Source organism: Scyliorhinus canicula, chromosome 7 (assembly GCF_902713615.1).
Source record: "Scyliorhinus canicula chromosome 7, sScyCan1.1, whole genome shotgun sequence".
In the NCBI taxonomy this organism is placed as follows: Eukaryota; Metazoa; Chordata; class Chondrichthyes; order Carcharhiniformes; family Scyliorhinidae; genus Scyliorhinus; species Scyliorhinus canicula.
Genome location: NC_052152.1, coordinates 50,997,655 through 51,015,633, shown reverse-complemented (window position 1 = coordinate 51,015,633; position 17,979 = coordinate 50,997,655). Strand labels below are relative to the sequence as shown.

The following is a 17,979-nucleotide window of genomic DNA, read 5'->3' as shown; positions in this document are numbered from 1 at the left end:
CAATAGTATTAATACCCAGCGTTAAAGGACAAGCAAAATGTTGGCTTAATTTCCAATGACTTAGTGCCTGCTGCATGGGGGGGGGGGGGGGGGGGACAGGGCAAATAGTATTTTTTAAATCCATTTCCTGGACGAGCTCACTCATGAAATAATAGATCTTCTGGTCTGCAGACAGTCAGAGAACAGAGGTATACTGAAAGAGGTGAGCGGAACTCATTGGGAGTTCCGACATAAGCATGTACCCGGTACCGATGGGAAGTTATACCCTGCCCAGATTGCTCCATTATTGGCTAGTACCACACAGATATACCCTGGTTTTAACATTTGTAACAGGTATATGAAATTAGCAAAATGATTTGGCTGCGTTGACTGGACAATTGATTTGTGATGCAGTGAGGCCAATAGCGCAGGTTCAATTAGCCTACCAGCTGAGGTTATTCATGAAGGCCCGCCTTCTCAACCTTGCCCCTTGTCTGAAGTGTGATGCTCCTTGGGTTAAATCACCACCAGTCAGTTCTCGCCCTCAAAAGGGAGAGCAGCCTGTGATCATCTGGGACTATGGTGACTACTTTATATTACTCTGCTTCACGATGCATTGTGAAGAAATCACAGATTTCCTCTGTGAATTTGCATTAGGTTTAGTTTTTCCCTTAATTCTACCTTCATGGATTTACCTTTTTGCTTCTAGTTGTTCCTGTGATTCCAGTAATTACAATGGATGTGTTTCTAATCCCAAAAGTTAATTTCTGGGGCTCGTTGTATTTGTGTACATGTTTTCTTGCTATTCATGGTTTCTTACCCCGATTAAAATGATTTTTTCCTACTTCCATGTTAATGACATTTCTTCAATTCTAGGTTAATTGATTAACAATTAGTGATGTCATTTGTTTTTACAGGTCATCACTCCATCTGTTTATATACAGCAGCCATTTTCCAAATGATTGATTTTTTTTGTCTGTTTTGACTGTTACATCTGCCCTTTGAGCACTTTCCTTTCTGTTTCAGTAGTTTAAATTGATGAAATTTTCAAGCTTGATTGCAATACAAATGACTTTATACACAACTGCAACAGATGTCATGCAGCTGAATAAAAAAAAAAAATCCGACCTAGTTTTGGATGTAAATTTTGTCTTTCATTTCTGTGCAGATCATACCTCTGTGGGTGGCCTAGGAGACAGTTTTTATGAATACTTGCTGAAAGCTTGGCTGGTATCTGATAAGACTGATACAGAAGCAAGGAAAATGTATGATGATGCTATGCAGGTAAAATAATACTCTCAAAATGCTGTACATGAGTTTGTGACTCTCTAAGACACAATTAGATAGCAAGAATAACCCACTCAGTGCAGCTGACCTACTTGCAGGTTGCAGTGCAAGTGAAAACTTAGTTTTACCAATATTCAGTTGAGTTGCTATATTAAGTAATGTAGTGAGGTTTTATCAAATTCAACCTTATAATCCATATTTGGGTCTCGTACAATTTCCTGAGATACTGACTTCAAATTAAGAGGATGCTGTGATAAATAGTCACATAACTTTTGCGTTATGGACTTAGAAGCTGATAGCATTTGTAACTAAACGTAAAATGTTTAGGAAACAATTGGTGTCACACTTCAGCTTAATTTAAAGGACTTATAAATTGTTACGATTTTAATTTCAATTTCAAATAAAGTTCACCAATTTAGAAATCTTTCGAGCATGAACCTAGTGGGACAGTAGGGGTTGATCTGTTGATGAGCTGGCAGTTAAACTGCTACTCGTGATGATTTCGGAGATCATCCCTAGTGCTCCCAGCAAACAATAACAATGTAGACAGTTGGAGTCACCTTTTTTTTAAAAAACTTACAAGAAGCTAGTTTCAGACACATTGGGAATAGAAGCAATTTTGAACAGTGGCTGTATGGCAAACACTAAGAACCCAGGAGTAGGCAACTCAGTCCCTCGAGCTTGCTCCGCCATTCAATATGATCATGACTGATCTCATCTCCACCTTCCTGCCTGCTTCCCATAGCCCTTCATCCCGCTATTTAGTAAAAACCTATCTATCTCCTTAAATTTGTTTAGTATTCTGGCATCCACTACAATCTGGGGCAGAGAATTCCTCATTTTTGTTTTAAATCTGCCACCCCTTAGCCTAAAACTAAGGCCTCTCATTCCAAAATGTCCAACAAGGGAAATATCTGCTCTACATATACCCTGTCAATCCCTTTTAGTATCTTGTATACCTCAATTAGATCTCTCCTTTTCTAAACTCCAGTGAGTATAGGCCCAAATTGTTCAGTCTTTCTTTGTAAGACAAGTTTTTCATCCCTGGAATCAATCTAGTGAACCTTCTCTGAACCGCCTCTAATACATTTCCATCCTTAAGTATGGGAACAAAACTGTGAGCAGTACTCTGGATCCGGTCTCACCAATGCCCTATATAGTTGCAACAGCACTTCCCTACTTTTATACTGTATTCTATTATCAATTAATGCAAAATTCTATTTGCCTTCCTTATTACTTGCTGTACCTGCATAATAACTTTCTGTGATTCATGCACGAGGACATCCAGATCCCTCTGCACCAAAGCGTTTTAGGTTTTTCTCCATTTAGATAATAAGTTGCCTTTTTATTCCTCCAACCAAAATGGATAACCTCACAATTATCCATGATAAGTTCCATCTGCCAAATTTTGGCCCACTCACCGAACCTATCTATCCATTTGGGGCTCGTATAGCTCAGTTGGCTGGACATTTGGTTCATGGTGCAGAGCGAGCCTAACAGCGCAGATTCAATTCCCGTACCGGCTGAGGTTTATTCATGAAGGCTCTGCTTTCTCAACCTTGTACCTCGCCTGAGGTGTGGTGATCCTCCGTTTAAATCACCACCAGTCAGCTGTCCCACTCAGAGGTAAGCAGCCTATGGTTATCTGGGATTATGGCGACTTTACCATATCCATTTGTAAATTTCTATTTCCTCGTTGCAACTTGTTTTCCCAGCTATTTTAGTATCATCTGCAAATTTGGCTATCGTACATTCTATCCCTGATTCCGGTCATTAATATAGCTTGTAAATAGTTGGGGCCCCGAGGACGAAATCCTGTGACACACCACTAGTTACATTCTACCAACCAGAAAAAGACCCTTTTTCCCACACTCTGCTTTCTGTTGGTTAACCAATCCACTATCCAAGCTAATATATTATCCCCAACTCCGTGGGATCTTACCTTCTGTATTAACCTTTTTATGTCACCTTATCATTGGAAGTCCAGATACGTTACATCTATAGGACCCCCGTTATCCACCTTGCTTGTTACTTATTTGAAGAACTCTAGCAAATTAGCCAAACACAATTTACCCTTCATAAAACCATGCTGAATCTGACCTGATAAAGAACCAAGTCATAATTTCCTCTGGAAGTCAGGAAGGAAGAGAAACAAGAGCCTCTGTTGTGAAGTTAGCTGGTGAGATTTGGTGAGAGGAAGGCCAGTGAGGATCAGGCAAGTGGCCCTGAGAAGAGAGGTGACTGTGCCATGATCTTTATTCAATGCTAAGATAAAAGTAAGTGTATTTATATTTAGCTCACTAATTGGAACAGGACAGACTGCTGGTTTTTAAATTTTAAAGATCAATAGATATGTGAGTCGGTGTGAGATCTTGTTACATCTGTTGCTCTCTACGTTCACTTGCTGTATGACATAAAACCACTTATCTGCCCACTAATTCTTTCTCACTGCACATGTAGGATAGCCAGTTTAGATGACGAGGGGAGTCCTGTTGTTGCAATACTGAGTTATATTATTTAAAATTTTGAGCAATATTAGCACGCATTTATATGAATGACCAGTGCTGATGTACCTGAAAATACCTAAGGCAGACCTGATATTTGTTGCAGTTGGATTATTGCCTTTTCAATCTAGTGCTTACATTTCTGACAGGCTATTGAAAAGCACCTGATCAGGAAATCAAACACTGGCTTGACTTTTATTGGGGAATGGAAGAACGGTCATCTGGAGAGGAAAATGGGCCATCTAACATGTTTTGCTGGCGGAATGTTTGCTCTCGGAGCAGATGGGTCCCCAGATGATAAAGCAGGTCATTATCTACAGCTTGGTGCTGAAATTGCTCACACCTGTCACCAGTCATATGACAGAACAGGTAAGTTACGGTTCTCTGGCAGGAGCATTCTGATTACACCTCACAATTTTGCTGATGTAGAAATAAATTGTACATCGACTAAGTATTTCTGAGGATATATCTTCAGAAATTGATTAGTTCTCTTTTGTGCTATCTGAATACAATTTTAATGCAGTTATTTTCAACTTTCAGGACTGATTGAAAACTTTCTAGGAAGTGCTCGTTAATTTATTTTTGTCTAATGACGAATCAGATGATAAATCCATAAGAACATCAATTTTATGCATATTGAAATATAATTTGAATTGGGATACATAGAAGTTAGAAGTAGGAAGAGGCCTTTTGGCCCTTCGAGGCTGCTCTCCGCCATTCATCACAATCATGGCTGATCATCCAACTCAATAGCTTAATCCTGCTTTCTCCCCATAGCCTTTGATCCCATTCTCCCCAGGTGAAACTGAGTTTGAATTGCAATTTAAAATAATTCAACCTGATAAACACCAGTCTCCAATGTATAATTTGGGTTTAATTAGTATGTATTGGACAGCTCCACTGAGCAACAAGGATGGATAGCAGAGGGGCTAGTTTGCACTTTGGAAGGTTGCTGTTTGCCTGTTGTGAAATAAAGTAGCTTAATCCATCTTTGTATTAATTGTTTTCCTAGTCATCTTTGAAATGTTTGCAGTGGCACATCCTGGGGCTGCTGTCTTTTCACACTGTTTACATTATTAAAAAGGTGAATATTCAGCTGTACGAACACCCCGAAACACAATATATTTGGGCTATACAGGGGAGATTATACATGAGATTATGGCAAACATTTAAAGTTGTAACAGTCACCTTGAGCAACATTTTTAAGGTTCATTTGTTCTAGAAGTCCGATAGAACTTTGTGAGCTGGTATTTTGTTTCTTCTCATAAATTTGCATGTTTCCTGATAGATGGACTATTGAGTCACTGGGGTCAACTAATATCCTGCATTGAGCATGAGATGTAGCAGACAGTGGTTAGCACTGCTGCCTCACAGCACCAGGGACTGGGTTTGTGTGGAGTTTGTACATTCTCCCGTGTCTGCGTGGGTTTCCTCTGGGTGCTCTAGTTTCTTCTCAGTCCAATGATGCACAGGTTAGGTGAATTGACCATTTTATGTTGTCCCTTAGTGTCCAAAAGTTAGTTACGGTTATGGGGTTACAGAGATAGGGCAGGGGAGTGAGCCTAGGAAGGGTGCTCTTTCAGAGGTGTAGACTCAATGGGCTGAATGGCCTCCTTTTGCATTATAGGGATTCTTGGAATAGTGTCGCTGTCCTCTATTTAGCCAGTAAAACAGATCAGGTAATTGGTAATGCTGGTAGAAGTTCAATTCCTTTTGAATGTTCTGCAGGGTCATGTTTTATCTGCTAAATTGTCTTGGTTCTTTTGTTCAAGATTCTTACTATTTTTCCTGAGCCTTGACCTGCATTTAACCTGGGAATGATGGTGCAAATTATAATTCTTTTTACTCCCAGAAATTTGGCCCAAGTTCAGTTTAAACAAAAAATAGAAATTTGGACAATGGTACGAAAAAAATCATAAGTTACTGCTGGTCTACATCAGTAAATAATACCAGTGACTTTTGTGTGCGACGGCATCCATCACAGTGGCAGCACATTTAGTACTTTTCAACCACATTTAATAAAGAAGGTTTAAAAACTTGAGAATCTTTAGTTATGAATTTTGTTTGTGATTTTCTCACTTACTGTAATGCTGTTCATTTCCATCTCCCTACAGTGCTAAAGTTGGGCCCTGAAGCATTCAAGTTTGATGGTGGGACAGAGGCAGTGGCACTGAGGCAAAATGAGAAGTACTATATTCTTCGACCAGAAGTGATTGAAACCTACTGGTACATGTGGAGATTCACGCATGACCCCAAGTATAGGCAGTGGGGCTGGGAGGCAGCTCAGGTGAGAAATGCAAAACCACAAAGTGATGAAAATAACTGTAGGTGGCACTGACTTTAGAAAATATCATTCACAAATGTAATCATTGTGCATTAATATCTAAGTCTTCCACTTTGCTGCACAAATATATAAGAGTATAACTGTACCCATGTGTATATGCCTCTTGGCTAAATTAATATAAGTGGGACTAGTTGCACAGCTCTTTCAAAGCACAGTCAGAATGGGCCTAATGGCCCGCTGTGCTTTGAGATTTTGTGGCTTTATCTAGCTGTACTCTAGCCCATCTTGTTCACATTCACTATTTATGGTAACAAACCTGTGATCCTTCCTTTTCTCTCTTGTGTTCTCCACCTTTTTTTCTTGTCTCTCCCTCTCATGCTCTTTTGTTGACATAAGTAGGCTTGGTCACCAGCATAAGTCTCGAGGGTTTTCTAGTTCATTGTGGAGGATGTACTATTTACCCATTTTTTTGAAAGTTTTGGAAACGATAGAAGAGAGCATACTGTTACTCCTACCTGTGATTCCAGTTTGATGCGACAGATAAAATCTGCACTTTGTATTCAATTCTGTTTGGTGGTAGTTTCTAATATTAAAAAAAGTGACTTGTTTATGAAAGCCTACTTTGGTTTTTGTAGTTGCCCAGTTTGTGCCATAGCTGTTTGTAAGGGAACATCTTAAGAGATACCATGGGCGGACTTCCCCGACCCCCCCCCCCCCCCCCCGGGGGTCGGATAATCGCCCGGGGCCGGCGTCAATCTCGCCCCAGCCATGTCCCGAATTCTCCGCCCCCCGAGACTTGCCGGGGGAGAATCGCGCTGGTCGGCGGGCCCCCCGCAGCGATTCTCCGCCCCCTCCGGGGATTCTCCGGCAATGGCCCGAAGTCCCGCCGCTGACAGGCCTCTCCCGCCGGCGTGGTTTAAACCACTTACCTGATTGGCGGCGCGTCCTGGGAACCACTCTGGCACGGGCCTAGCCCCTCAATGTGAGGGCTTGGCCCCTAAAGGTGCGGAGAATTCTAAGGCGGCCCGACGCCAGAGTAGTTCACGCTGACACGCCGGGACCCCCCGCCCCGCCGGGTAGGGGAGAATCCCGGGCCATATACTTCATTTTGATACTTTGAAATATGCACAAGCATTTAAAAATATGAAGAATGCTGGAAAGGTACTTGAGTTTAAAAAAAAAAGTAAAAGTCTGTCTGTATAAATCTATGCTTCATCTTCTAAAATTCCCCACTACCGTGTGAGTAGACTTCTTCACCAACCTCAGGGGATCCATTCTCCAGAAACACACCTTGTGGTGAGGGGGAAACATAACATCCTGGTTAAGTAACAGCTAGGAGTGAATAAATCTGCATTGGGTCACAAGCCATTGGCCCACTTTTAGTTGCTACACAATGGATGCTGCTATTGGTAACTGCAGCACCTTTATCTTGGTAATCTAGCTGTAGTCTCTTAAATAACTCCTATATTGGAGACAAAGCTTGAAGAGCGCAGTTTGGTAAAATAAAAAGTAACTTTGTGATGGACATGGTAGTTATGACAGAAGCATGACTGTAAATTATTATGTAATATATTATCAAATGCATTGTTGAGAGTAAACCACACTCCAGACTGAAGCACAGCTCTTGATCTGTGGGGAATTATTTCCTATTTGATGGTGTTCGACAAGAACGCCACCTATACCTCCAGTAATGTAGCTTTTACAGTTCCTGTGATTTTAGTTCAGTTTACAGTGTAAGCTTATCTTGGTCATCGGCAAAAATTGTCAAGAAAGTATATGTATGCTGTTCTTTGTCCCTGCTCATCAGTGTTAAATTGTCAATAGTAATCACCTATTAATGTCGATGAGACAGAATTGATAATGTTGTGGTTTTAGTGAAACTTTCCTCACAAATGAAATGTAGGCAACTTTTGCCCCCCAAAAATAAAATTTACTCAGGCTGGTTACAATTGAATAAAATTTCTTCAATCAGCAGTTGTTGAGATGAATTTATCAATTTTGAATTTCTTAATTATGATTTAGATAAAGCTAGCTCATCCTTTTCAATTATTTAGAACTTTTAAACTCCAATTGTGTTTCTAATGAAAACATTTGAGATGCATGCTAATATTTCACAGATTTTTTTCAATTTACTTCATGTTCTTAGATTTGTTCATTGAGAATACATGCTCCATTTCCAGCTCTTAGCCAGCAGCATATTATTGTAGATATTTGTATAGTACATCCACCTATCAGGTATCTGTATTTTGATAAGATTACTTCTATTTTCAGGCTATTGACAAGTATTGCAGGGTAATCGGGGGATTTTCAGGTGTTAAAGATGTCTACTCTTCATCTCCAGCCTATGATGATGTGCAACAAAGTTTCTTCTTGGCTGAAACACTAAAGTAAGTTTTAAAAAAAACTATTTAGCCAATTATTTAGACCGAGCTAGATTTTTTTTCCATTAGTTGTTGTAAAGGACTTTTTGAGTTTAGGATATTAGTTTATAAAGATCATTTTCTATTGGACATAAGAATTGTTGTTATTTTTCTGAGATGTCAATCCTGAGGCATAAAGTAATGAAAAATAATTATATGCAATATGTTAGATATTGCCACTCTGCCTTAATGATGAGATACAATACATGGGCTGTGCTTCCCTAAATGACAGTCCTCCCCCCCCCCCCCCCCCCCCCCCTCCAATCTGGATTGTCCATTGTCAGTGCTTATCTCTAAATATAGCCACATATAGTACAGGGAACAACATTCCTTCATTGTCGCTAGATCAAAATTCTGGAAATCCCTGCCAAAGAACACTGTGGATGTAACTGCAGTGGTTCAAGAAGGCAGCTCATCATCATCTCCTCACAGGCAACCAGGGATGGGCAATAAATGCTGGCCTAGCCAGCAATGCCCAGATACCATGAATGAGTTTTTTTTTTAAAAACTGACGTCTGAACTGATGCCCCCTTTAGGTAGTTTAACAAAAAAATCTCATTAGTGAGAGAAATATTAACACCATCTACAACTTCCTATTAGTGCCATGACACCCTGACTTGGAACTGTATTCCATTCCATCACTGTCATTGGATCATAATCCAGGAACTCCTTTCCTAACAGCACTGTGGGTGTATCAGTACTAGATGGACAACAGTCGCTCTGTAGGTGTCGTTGCAGCTCACTCTAGCAATTATGAATGGGCCACAAATACCGGCTTTGCCAACAATGTCTACATACCATGAAACAATTAAAACTACCATCATTATTAAATGAGCAGTATTGGCAGTATTTTTTAAGTTTTCATCTTTAGATTTTGAAAAATCTAGGGGTGGGATTCTCCCTTGGCCAACAACGAATTCGGGAAACGTGATTGGGTGGAGAAGAGGTTCTGATGGCCGAATCGTGGCGGGTGCCGATTTGACGCCAAATCACAATTATCACCTCGATAGCGGCGTCATTGCATTCCGGATAGCACGTACAGTAAACACCGTTTGCATATCATTAGTGGGCCCTATCCGGTATTCTCTGGGCCTCCTCGATTCTCCTCCTCCAATGGGTTGAGTTCCCGACTATACGGTTCACTTGTGCTTTTAAAAGGCATGAAACTGGCTGATGAGGGAGAGAAAGACGAGGTAAGACAGAGAGGTGCAACTGTGGGCTGCCAGGCTGGACACTGACTGTGGTAGGGTGGAGTCCTGCCAGTGCCGGGGGAGGGGGGGGGGGGGTGCGTGTGAAGGGAGAACAGGCCGAGTCACCAGGGTGACCCTCCACAGGACTAGGGCGGTGTCCAGTCACGGATCGCCATTACCACGGCCTGCAAGGCAGCCATCTTTCTGCGCACCCGCTGACCGCCCATCTTGCCCCTGGTTCTGCAGAGTGACAGCGGCAGTATGAGTGCCCCCACCTGACCCTCTGTATTAATCCCCCACCCATTCACACCCAGCCGCTGCCTCCATATATTGGAATTCAACCAGCAATGGAGACCTTCCTGCTAGTCGTCGCAGCCCTGGGGTATGCCCTACGGCTGTACGAGCTGCTGCTGCTCGAGAAGGAGGAAGCTACAGCAGCGGACTGTGCTACAGAGGGACAGGTGGCAGATGACCAGGATGGAAGCCCCGCAGGAGGCTTTGTGTGCACCGGCAGCATCTGTCATTTGAAGACCTGCCGGGACTGGGCATGTTGTCGAAGACTCTGGCTGAGCAACGAGTCAGTGCGACATATCTGCCAGATGGACACCTGTTCCCAGTGGCCGTCAAGGTACGGTCACCCTGAACTTTCGTGCCATGGTGTCTTTCCAGGCGCTGAGTTGGGACCTGACCAGGACCTCTCAGAACTCTGTGCACAGGTGCATCTGTGCTGTCACAGAGGCCCTATTTGCCCATGCGGCTCAATACATCCATTTCAATATGGACAAAGCTCACCAGGATACCCGGGCAGCAGGCTTTGCTGCCATTGCCTTGATGGTCCAGGGGCTGATCAATAGGATGCATGTCCGCCTATGAGCACCTGCAGATGACAGGCTGCTCTACACCAACAGCAAGGGGTTAATGAACATGCAGCTATGTGACCTTCAGCTGCGTTCATTCACCTCTTTATCCCGATATCTGGGCAGTGTGCACAATGCCTTCATCCTGGCACACTCGATGATTTCTGACATGTTCAAGATGCCCACTAGCTGGGTGGGATTTCCTCCTGGATGACGGGGAGTATCCATTGCGGTCATGGTAGATGACCCATATCAGGAAACCTCAGACCGATGCGGATACCTGCTACAACGGCACCCATAGAGCGACCAGGTCCATGATCGAGCGGTGCATCGGCCTCCTGAAGATGCGCTTCAGGTACCTGGACCACTCTGGAGGGGCCCTCCAGTACGATGCTGAGAGGGTCACCCACACCGTGGTGTCCTGCTGCGCCCTCCAGAACATGGTGCAGCAGATGTGCGATGTGCTGGAGGAGGAAAGCAAGTCCTCGTCCGAGGATGCGGGGAGGGTGGGCAGGATATGGGGTCCAGGCAGGCACGGGACGACGTGTGTGCCAGGGCCAACGCACACAGGACACTCTAATCGCCTCCAGGTTCATCAAGTGGGGGGTGGTGACTGGCCAGGGGCACGGACACCCCATCCCACATCATCACTCTGCATGCACCCCTTCCCCGCCTGCAACCCCCTCGTGAAACATACCTGCCGAATGACGGGGTGTGGCCCTGGGTTGGCAGTAACACCGGGTCTGGTTCGTGGGTCGGAGGATAATGGCAACCCGCTCTGCAATGAACTTTGATAATCCGCATCATTTGACAACGTCTGACTCCTGCCCATGGTAGCACCACTGTCCTGGGGGGGGGGGGGGGGGGGGGAGAACCTGGGACAACCACAACGTCTACCCATTACACCCCTCTGGATAGCACAGACCAGCCCACCCCTCATGCTCATCTGACAGAGCACTGAGACAGGTTGTGACAGTGGTAACGGGTATTTAATGTGACCAGATATTTACAAATACATGCCCGAGCCCCTCTAACTAAAATGTGCCCCGTACCTGTGCCAACTTATTTGGTGTCTAGCTTTCTGGCGATATAGGCCCTAACGCCATGTCTAGGTGGTTCCCCAGATGATGCAGCAGGAGTAGATGTGGCCTGCTGTGATCCCGCCCTGCGACCTGGGTCCCCATAGGCGGCCGTCTTCTGCGGTGACCGGGCCTGGATGAGCCTGACTGCTGCTCAGTGTCCCATGTGGTGTGGTGCTGCCCTGTTCCGCCCGCTGCCCACCTGATGCACCAGGGACGGGAGAGGGGAGTCCGAGGTGCTGCGCTGTTCCAGCAGCTCCCCTGTGGGAGTCACGGGCACGGGCCCCATCACCACTTCCTCCCTCGGGGTGCCTAATAACCCCCAGGCTACTCCATGGGATGGGGGTGCGAGCAGAGCTATCCCCTGAGGCTCCCCCGCCACCTGCCACTGCTAGTCCTGGAAGCCCGCTCTGGTCTCGGCTGGGGTCCGTACGCTTGATCAATAGAGCACATGGAGTGGACCATCTCGTCTCAGACCACCACATCACACTGCGACTGTGCCACCGCCATCCGGGTTTGTGTCACATCAGCCAGTGACTGTGCCATCTCCCTCTGGACTGGGCCATGTCCCTCTGTGTCTGCTCCACGTCGACCAGCACCTGGGCAATATTGCCAACGTTCCCAGATATGGCCTGCTGTGACTGGGCCATGCTCAGGAGTGCTGCTGCGATTTCCAAGTGGCTCTGACACATGGTTGCCTGTGAGACGGCAACCCTGCCCTAGACCTCGACCAGAGCCTCCACAGAATTCCCCAGGCCTTGGACATGCTGATCCAAAGTCAAAACGATCGCCCCCCCAATGCCTCACCGCGGACGCCATCCATGCAGCGTTGGTCTATGTGGCACGGGTGGTCGGCACCACCTCCTGCTGCTGCACTCGGTCTTCCATTTGCATCTGCAGGTATTGGATGCTCGCCGACAACCCTTCATGCAGTCCCTGGTTCTGGACTGCATCTCCACGATTGATGGGATTGTCTTATTGAGGAAACCCAAGACCCACCTGGATGGCAGCTAGTTCCTGGTGTCCGACCATCCGCCCCCTCTACTGTTCCTACCTCCACCTGCTGTACCAGGTCGGCTATGTGGTGAGCACCTGATAAGTATCCCAGGAGCCTCTTCACTAAAGTGCCCAACCAATGTGAGTGTCTCTGGGATGGTGGAGGGAGTTGGAGACAGCTGTGCCGAGAAATCTCTATCATCCTCTGACCCGAGCTCTGGGGTCTTCTGAGCCTGGCGGAGGTCTGCCTCCCGAGCTGCTCTTATCGCTGCTCGGCTCACGGGGAGCTCTGTCTGTTGCACTGGCGATGCCAGATGGACCTGCCCCATCATCAGCTGCTCCTGAAAGACACAAGACAAGATGCATGATTAGATCACGGGCCAGGGCTCATGGAAGAAAGATTGAATTCTAAATCAACATGCATTTTTAAAGCAACAGCTGCTTAATTGAAATATTTTCGCTCTATTGCCTAAATTGCTAAGAATGTCTTCAGACAATCTCACTTAATAATTGAAGCCTGGGCATACTGAAATTCTTGTTCCCATATACTCGGTATAAAGGAGGAAACGATTGGCTGCATCAACTACTAGCAAAGGCACATCACTGCATATGTACCATTTTTTGTATGAGCTAAAAGATCTTGGGCGGTATTCTCAGTTCCTGAGACTAAGACACTGACTCAGAATTTGAGGACTATCAAAATAGCAAAACTGGCGCCACACCTGGACCAATTCTGCTCCTGTTAAGGGTCTAGCACCAGCGCCACGTGGAACACTATCGTTGGGGTCCGTGTGGGGGTGGGAGGTGGTGATGTTGGACTGGTGTGAGGGTGCGGGTGCTGTTGGTGAGGGTTTGCACACGTGTCATGGGGAGCTGCAGCTAAGTGGGGTCTCACTTCCTCGCCCGTGGCCAAACTCCAATTTGGCGGCCTCCCTTTCCTCCGGCCCGCCGGTCTCGTCCAGGACCCTCTGAGGTGCCGCCGGTCAAGCAGTCCCCTTCTGTCTTCTCCCACTCCCGGCAGTTGTGCATGCCATTCTTGGGGACTTGGGTGGGGAGAAGAAAAGGACAGATGACAGTGTTCGACAGCCCGATGCATGCAGCTCATGCCAACGTGTGGTCCAGGGTGGGGATTCGCCCGCCCTCTGGGTGGGAGTTGGGATGGGGGTTGGTGCCAGGGGCACATTGCTGCCTACTCAACCTGGCAGCCCTGAGGAGGTTGTGCAGTTTTTTGTGGCACTGCTGGCTGGTCCGTACTATGTTGCCCATGGCGCTGACCGCCTCAGCCTCTGTGCCTAGGCACGGCGAACGGTTGTGGCTGGCAGCCTCCTTCCTGGGCCAGGTACAAGGTCACCTCCTCTCCTCCTTCGCCTTCAGGAGAATCTCCAACTTAGCATCCGTAAACCTTGGTGCCGTTCTCCTCGCTATATGCGGCTACAGCTTGTCAGCCTCCTGAGTGTCAATCGTGAAACTGGCGAATCCGTCATTGTTTCTCATTAGAATCGATTGTATTCCACGTGGCGCTGGTACTAAACGCTTAACAGTAGCGGAATCAGTCCAGGTGTGGCACCAGTTTTGCTGTTGTGATAGTCCACGAATTCTGCGTCAGCGTTAACACTTAGTCTTAGGAACGGAGTATCCAGCCCAAGATCTAATAATAATAATCTTTATTATTGTCAAAAGTAGGCTTGCATTAAAACTGCAATGAAGTTACTGGGAAAATCCCCTAGTCGCCACACTCCGCCGCCTGTTTGGGTACACTGCGGGAGAATTCAGAATGTCTAATTCACCTAACAAGTACGTCTTTCGGGACTTGTGGGAGGAAACCGGAGCACCCGGAGGGCAGCACAGTGGGTAGCACTGTTGCTTCACAGCGCCAGGGTCCCAGATTCAATTCTCGCCTTGGGTCACTGTCTGCACGTTCTTCCCGTGTCTGCGTGGGTTTCCTCCGTGTGATCCGGTTTCTTCCCACAAGTCCCGAAAGACGTGCTCTTTGGGTGAATTGGACATTCTGAATTCTCCTTGTGTGTACCCGAACAGGTACCGGAATGTGGCGACTAGGGGCTTTTTCACAGTAACTTCATTACAGTGTTGATGTGAGCTTACTTGTGTCAATAAAGATTATTATTATTAAACCCACGCAGATATGGGCAGAACGTTCAGATTCTGCACAGACAGTGACCCAAGCAGGAATCAAACCCGGGACTCTGGAGCAACAGTGCCAACTCTGCTACTGCACAGATCTTTTAGATCATAGAAAACACTGTACATATATGTACCTTTGCTAGTAGCTGATGCAGCCAATTGTTTCCTCCTTCATACCGAGTATATGGGAACAAGAATTTCAGTATGCCCAGGCTTCAATTATTAAGTGAGATGTCTGAACACATTCGTAGCAATTTAGGCAATAAATAATAGAGTGAAAATATTTCAATTAAGCAGCTGTTTCTTTAAAAATGCATGTTGATTTAGAATTCAATCTTCCATGAGACATATGTGTTGAAGCTTGTTGTAGCCACATGCATTGTATGAAGTGGCAATGTCTACATTACAATCATGTTGTAGCAACATTTTAATTATTTATTCCTTCAAAGGATTTATTGTCCATCCCTAATTGCCCTTGAAAACATGATAGTGAGTTGCTGCTTGAATTGCTGCAGTCCATGTGGTGCAGATACACCCACAGTGCTGTTGGCGAGGGACTTCCAGGATTTTGACTGGGTGACAGTGAAGGAAAGACAATATAGTTCCAAGTCAGGATGGTGTATGCCTAGAGGGGAATTTGCAGGTAGTGCTGTTCCCATGCATCTGCCTTTGTCCTACGTGGAGCATATTACAAATACTGTATGAAATGTAATGTGTTAAAGAAAAACACGATTCGATTTAGGGAATGGCCATGAGCTACTGTATTTTAGGTCCTGGAGTAGTTTTTGTTCAGAAAATGTATATGTATGATTTATGTTTCCAAATGCCAACAAAAACATTCCTATCATATTTCTGAATCTTAAAAAGCTCACTTAAATCGCTTCATAACCTTTTATGCCTTCTATATTCCACAGAATACAAGCTTAGTTAATGAAATCCCTCCTTGTGATATAACCACTAGAGTCTTTATAAACTGGTGAATCTGCACTGCAATGAATCCTTTCTAAGATGTAGTACATACAGAACTTGAAGTGGTCTAAGCAGGGCTTTTATAGCACTGTAGAAAAATATCTTAATGTTATAATCTAGCTCTGTAACTATAATTCAGGATAATTCCTGGAATGGTGGAATCGTCCTCTGAGGAAAGATTGTGGGACTGGGCCTATTTTTTTTTTAAACTAGATTTTGTACAAATGAGAGGTGATCTCTTTGAAACAGACAACATTCTTGCAGGACTCGAGGTAGATGCGAGAAAGAATTTTCCTCTGACTGGTGGGCGGTCTAAAATTAAGAGACACAGTCTCATTAAGGGGTAGGCCAGACTGAGATGAGAAGAAATTTTTTTATTCAGGAGGTGGCAAATCTTTGGAATTCTCTGCCCCACAGGGCTTTGGAGACTCGATCTTTGGGTATGTTCAAGGCGAGATTGATCAATTTCTAGAAATTGAAGACGTTAAAGGATATAGGGATAATATGGGAAAATGGCATTGAGTTAGACCATCAGGCATGATCTAGTTCAGGGGTGGGCAAACTACGGCCCGCGGGCCGCATGCGGCCCGCCAAAGGTATTTCTGCGGCCCACCAAGTCATTAAAAAAAAAAAAAAAAATTTTTTTTTAAAAATTCTTTTTTTTTAAATTTTTTTTTAAAGGTTAATGGGTGGGGGGGCTGTTGGGTTACTTACTGGTATAGGGTGGATACGTTGACTTGAGTAGGGTGATCATTGCTTGGCACAACGTCGAGGGCCGAAGGGCCTGTTCTGTGCTGTACTGTTCTATGTTCTATATGAGGCGCCCACAATCATAACCGGGTGAAGTAATTATTTTACTTAATATACTATGCGGCCCTTTGTGAATTGTGAATTTCTGAATGCGGCCCTTGCACGGAAAAGTTTGCCCACCCCTGATCTAGTTGAATGGTAAAGCAGGCTCGAGGGACTGAATGGTGTATACTGCTCCAATTTGCTATGTGTATCAAACTGCTAGCTCCATCTGCTGGTCACTGAGCTAATGTGTTGGTATTACATTAATAAAAAGTGCAGTAGGTTCTGGTTGCTAAGAACCAAAATAGGCAACAGATTTCAGTGAATGGGCATATTTAGTCAGCGTGTTATGAGCCTTGGCCAGACCCCCAAGTTGTTGAGATAAAATTAGGAACCAATAATTTGTTTAAAGTAGACAAAGTTTGAGATTCAAGACACTTGCTAATAGAATAAAACCACCAGATTCCACGGGTTTTGAGCAAATCAAAATAAACATTGCAAGGTCAGAAATCTAAAACAATTTACAGTATCTCATACTTTACCATTCAGGCTAAGTATGAGGTACATGTGAATTAACAGACACACTGTGGTTTGTTGACACAACGCACTATGCAATAAATGATGGATGCAACCAAAACCAATTTGATGGATTACTCAAAACCAGACATTAGTTAGTGAGTCAACCAATCTCACTGAAAGTCTGTCTCTCTCTCCAGGCTTTTCAGTGTTCACCTTCGAATGTCTCGCCTTCGGGTTCTCTCCAAAAGTTGTTCCCACTCAGACAGCTTCAATAACGGCCCACCTGGCACAGTTTCAATCTTGCCTTCCGAGTTTTCATTCCGTTTCAATCTCGAGTACACTCAAATATCAGCTTAAAAAAAGCATAGTTTCAGCTCCTCGGCTGTGCAGCACTGCTCCAGCAGGGTATTTTTAGTAGGGTACTTGTCAGTGACAATGCCACTATGCCACCACCTCCCCATTAGATTCTTGAGTATACACTCAAGCACCGAATGACAGGCTCAACTTTAGATTGTTCGCCACACGGAACAGAACATTACTGCTCCAATGTGGTACCTTTACCCTAAAAGCCTTCTGTCTGCTCCCCGCAATCCTTTCTCTACCTAGGAGCCTGTTTCTCTGCTCCTCCCTTTTAACGGAACTTAGCTGAAACCTAACTTAAATTTTTTTGCAACCTCCTTCTGCACAAGAACACTGGCCCAAAGAATGTAAAAGAAGTCCAACTGTTTATAATACAGCCAGTTCACAGCCTGCACATGCACAAACAGTCCAAGGTTCTTCGAGACTTTGAGTTCCCGATCTTTGTGATCAACAAGGTAAGTTTAGGTTCCTTAACTCGTGATCTACAATATCCTAGAATTTCTGGTGAAAATATATTAATTGGCAAAAAATCCTAAAGCCAATGCAGAAATTTTGATATATTGTCATTGTTGTGAGGTGGGGAAGCGTGGTAGCTAATTTA

At 44.8% G+C, this 17,979-nt stretch overlaps 1 protein-coding gene across 3 annotated transcripts in view; it reads left to right on the top strand.

Moving 5' to 3' along the window:
• Positions 1-17,979, top strand: part of man1a2 (mannosidase, alpha, class 1A, member 2) — a 120,077-nt gene that overhangs the window by 99,513 nt on the left and 2,585 nt on the right. For all 3 annotated transcript variants that reach the window (XM_038802008.1, XM_038802009.1, XM_038802010.1), the window contains 4 exons: positions 1,148-1,263; positions 3,920-4,139; positions 5,885-6,057; positions 8,326-8,441. In XM_038802008.1, coding sequence (XP_038657936.1) covers positions 1,148-1,263; positions 3,920-4,139; positions 5,885-6,057; positions 8,326-8,441 — 625 coding nt within the window. The remainder of the gene's footprint in view (positions 1-1,147; positions 1,264-3,919; positions 4,140-5,884; positions 6,058-8,325; positions 8,442-17,979) is intronic.